The sequence below is a fragment of the Acyrthosiphon pisum genome, chromosome X, assembly GCF_005508785.2.
Source record: "Acyrthosiphon pisum isolate AL4f chromosome X, pea_aphid_22Mar2018_4r6ur, whole genome shotgun sequence".
Lineage (NCBI taxonomy): Eukaryota > Metazoa > Arthropoda > Insecta > Hemiptera > Aphididae > Acyrthosiphon > Acyrthosiphon pisum.
In genome coordinates, this window is record NC_042493.1 from 40,692,926 (window position 1) to 40,697,446 (window position 4,521).

The window sequence follows — 4,521 nt, forward strand, 5'->3', positions numbered from 1 at the left end:
TTTTATCTGTTCGTAATTGTGGATACAGTTGATGAAATTCTCCAAATGTAAATCGATCTTTATAAATCACATTTGGAGAAGATCTCTTGGACTTCTTCCTCATTTTAAGTAATTTATACTTTAAATAAATATTTTCTATTAAGAGTAAGCTTCGTTGATCTTGAATTAACGACATAATAGTAAATTACAGTTATTTTCACAAACAGAAATCTGAATATTAATTATCTTGACACTATACGTCTTCTCAGCACGATATTGCAGTTGTAACTATGTACAAATCGTATGCGTTTTCTCGCGTATTTGAATGCGTCAATTTTGCCATGCTTGTGGGAACTAGAATTCAGTGCGATGCGGTCAAATATCGCACCGTCTACTCGCATTGCGTGCACGGATCAGCTAGGACATAGCGTTATTCGTTTTTATAACTGGTCTATTGTGTTGTTTACGTTATAAGTTTAAACGTATTTTTTTACGAGTTTTTTTTTATTCAATATGGAGAATCATATAACACCCCCAAAACGCAATTAATTAGCCGTATTTTTATGAGCCGCTTTATTCACATTGCCGAGTGGTGGGAATGGCATTATGGTGGAGAAAATTCGGCCGGCAGACGTCACGTACGTCAGTATCGATGCGCGGTTTACGTATGGACGTATGGACTCTTGTGGGCTGGACTATAGGCTGTTTGGTTAATCTAAAATTTCAGATATTTCTAGTGAATAGATAAAATATAAAGGAGGGTGATATGAATCGATTAAAGTGAATAAGTGTATAAGTGAATAATTGCTAAATATAGAATCAATACTTGTTTTTGAAAAAATTAAATCTAAAACACTACCATCCTTTTTTACATTATTTACTTGTTTTAAGTTTAGGTAATTCATATATGAGTTCACAATGCAGTTAAATCAGGTATTAGTAAATAAAGAATAATCTGAGGAAGAAAATTCATTTAATTTAAAATCACCTAAAACTAATATATTATCTATAGAGAAATTAATAACGAGATTTTCAACAATCTCGCAGTGTTTTCTATAAATATCTAAATGAGAACACGGAGGAATTTAGTAAAATACCACCACCTCGATTATGTAGATTTGAGCATCGATCTACTCTAAATATACAGTGTGATCACGTTAAAAGTTACCACTGAATATCTCAGATAGGTGACTTTGGATTGAAATGGGGTTTTTGGGAGGTGATAGGGAACAATTAAATACATATTTTCAGACCAGTTTAGAATTTTTAGCCTGAACGGCCAGAAATAAATGACAATAAAAATAACTTACAATTAATAAATATAATGCCAAATATACACAGGTTCACCAGAACAACAAAAACAGCAAAGTGAATATATTTTGTTATAAAAAATTATATCGGGAGACAACTTACCTTTTATTAAAAAAAAAAAAAAAAAAAATGAATTTATCTTTAAAACTCTTTAACTAAGAGATATTGCCAAAAAAACTTTTGAAATTGACCCTATTCACTCTGTTTTTCGGTGCGCAATTCACCGAATCTACAATAACTAATTACGATAACATAATATTCTTATTATTTATTATTCTTTTGTACCTAATTAATTGGTAATAAATATTAATTAATACTTCTTAGTAAATTGGTTTATTGCTAGATAACAATACTACAATCCTAAAAGTAAAACTACCCGGCTACCGGAGTACCGCACACATATTGCTGCGGTTGAATTGGCAGTAATTTCAGCCAGACATCTGAATACATTGCTTCCAAGTTAGTAGGAGTGTGTGATAAATGGAATATATCGACTACAAGTATAGTTGCTGTTGTGGGTGGATTACATTGGGCGAATTTACTCACTTCTTACCAGCGAACAAAGTCACGCGCGACTAAGCGTGTAGTGACCTGTCCGATTACACTACAGTTAGTATAGTCGCGTAGTCGCACGTATTCGCGCATGTCACAAGTTGTATAGGTACATACGATTTTAACTGATATATTAATATTAATTAGTTTAATAATTTGGTTATAAGTTATCTGTGGTTAATATTTAAAGTTTGAGTTTTGTAACTATGAAGTGGAACGGTAATAATATAATTGATTTTTTAAAAACGTATGAAAAATATCCATTACTTTGGAACATTAAGCACAAGGACTACTGCAACATAAAGTTAAAAGATGAAATATTTAAAAGCTTCTATTCAGAACTTGAGAGTCAAGGATTGGTAGAAGGAATGGACGAAAAGCAACTAAAAGCGAAAATAAAAAATATAAAGGATGTTTATCGGAACGAACTGGCAAAATAAAAAAAATTAGGAAAAGTGGAAGTGGAACAGATGATATTTATTATCTAAAACTTGTGTGGTTTTTTTTATATAGTTATACCAACTTTTTCCCACTGCCAAGGTAAAGGATTTACCTCCATAAAATATTTTGCTAATAAATTTCTAACTTCTTCAGCAGCTCGTTTATAATTATTACTGCCAATTTGACTAACGGAATCTAGACTATTAACATGTTCTCTCCATTCCCCAGAAATAATATTGCCATTGTTCAGATCCTCTCGATCAACTGCCTGTGGAGGTATATATGTGTTTGGATTAGTTTTACCAGTGTAGCCAATTGTGGAGACTACATGCAGCATAGATTACTTTGTCTATTGTTTTTGATTTTAGATCAATTGGTTTTGAAAATATTCTGAACCACCACACTAATATGCCAAACAAATTTTCCACTACCCTTCTGGCACGTGAAAGACGATAGTTAAATATAATTTCAGAATTATTAAGTCCAGTTTTGCGATATGGCTTCAATAAGTTTGTTCTTAGTGGAAAAGCATAATCCCCGATAATAACACATTTTTCCGGCATCCCGAGGGTATTGTTTTCCAATGCGATATTCAAAGTGCTGTCCCGAAATATTGCACTATCGCTAGCCGGCGTATATCAATTGCGCCGAAATTACCTTTTTACCTGTAAAAAATCTATCGACTCCCCCGAACTTTTTTACATATTGATTCCGCCGGTTATCAATTACGCCGAACTCTTAAAAGGCTTATGTTTGCTAATATATAGCAAACATTTTTGACGATTATATAAATAAAAAATTGATAGATTCACCTATATAAAACTAGCATCAAATCATTATTTTAAAAATTGACCATATTGTATATTTTTATTACTTTAATTTTTATTTTTTTACCATACCATGCGACATTAATTAATTATTTAAAAATATGACTTACTTCATTTTGTAAAACTAGATATACTAAATATATAAGTTATATTATTTTAGGATTTTAATACTATATTATTATCCGTTATGGACGACAATGTTTGAATTGTTTTTCGAAATGTTTTTATTTAAATAAAACTTACTTTATAGTTTATACTATTATGGCATACTAAGTGTACCCTAACCTATACTGTTAATTTAAAAAAAAATTCTGTATAATATGATACTTTGGTTATTGTTTAATAAACAGTAGGCGGAATCGATAATTAGCGGCATCAATATAAATAAATAACCGGCGGAATCAATATAAACAAAAATTCGGCGGAATCGATAGCCGGCGGAATTGATATTAAAACGGCGGAGTCGATAAAACCCCTCGCTAGCTCGTCCATTTGCTCCGATATCGATGTACGTAAAACAATAATCACCGTCAACCATTTGTAATAAAATGTTGCAATGTACTCATGATGACTGTAATTATTTTACTAAAAATAAAGATACTCTCCGCTCTCACGTTTTTCGAATTCATGGAAAAAATACTTTAGTACCAACAAATTCTTGTGATGACCAACCCTTAGTTACTGAAACTATGATTTTGGAAAGTTTTTGCTCATCTGTACCTAGTTTTATATTCAAAACATAATATACCAAACTCAACATTGCAATTTATCATTGAAAAATATCGTATTCTAATTAACGAGTCCAATCAGTTGTTGGAAGAAAAAATGATAAGTGCATTTTATGACAAGGGATACAATAAGCCAGACATTGAACATATAATAAAAACGGTTATGCAAAAACACCCTTTAATAGAATTACACTGTTCAAAAGGAAAAACTGGTACAGATTTTAAACAGAAAGAAGAGTACATACGTATTTTCCCTTATGTTAAACCTATAGGATTATAATCTGGGTTTAAATGGGAATAAACCTTGTAACATACCGATAAAATCATCTTTAGAACATTTATTTAAATTTGATTCTGTGTTTGAGCAGTACAAAAATAGACAAAATTATTCTCCTTCTCTGAATGTAGTTAAAGATATTTATGATGGATCTCTTTTTCTAAATCATCCGATATTTACCAAAGATCCAACAGCAGTACAACTAATTCTTTACCAAGATGAATTAATTTAGCTAATCCTTTACGATCTGCTAAAGGAAAATTTTAGCTCCATAACTTCTATTACACTATTGCTAATTTACATCCTTGGTGTTGAACAAGTACTGACCACATGAAGATGGTTTTATTGTGTAAGTATAAGTGTATAAGTTGATGATAGGTAGTTTGGTCTTGATAAAGTTCTTGAT

General features: G+C 31.1%; 1 protein-coding gene across 1 annotated transcript; it reads right to left on the reverse strand.

The window, feature by feature from the left end:
• Window positions 1-2,347: 2,347 nt before the first annotated feature.
• LOC103311814 lies at window positions 2,348-2,846 on the reverse strand. The gene is made up of 2 exons (XM_008191544.1): window positions 2,628-2,846; window positions 2,348-2,551 (listed from the first exon to the last, which is right to left on the reverse strand). Exons 1-2 carry the CDS (start codon window positions 2,844-2,846, stop codon window positions 2,348-2,350), a joined length of 423 nt encoding a protein of 140 aa, XP_008189766.1.
• Between the last annotated feature and the right edge of the window lie 1,675 nt (window positions 2,847-4,521).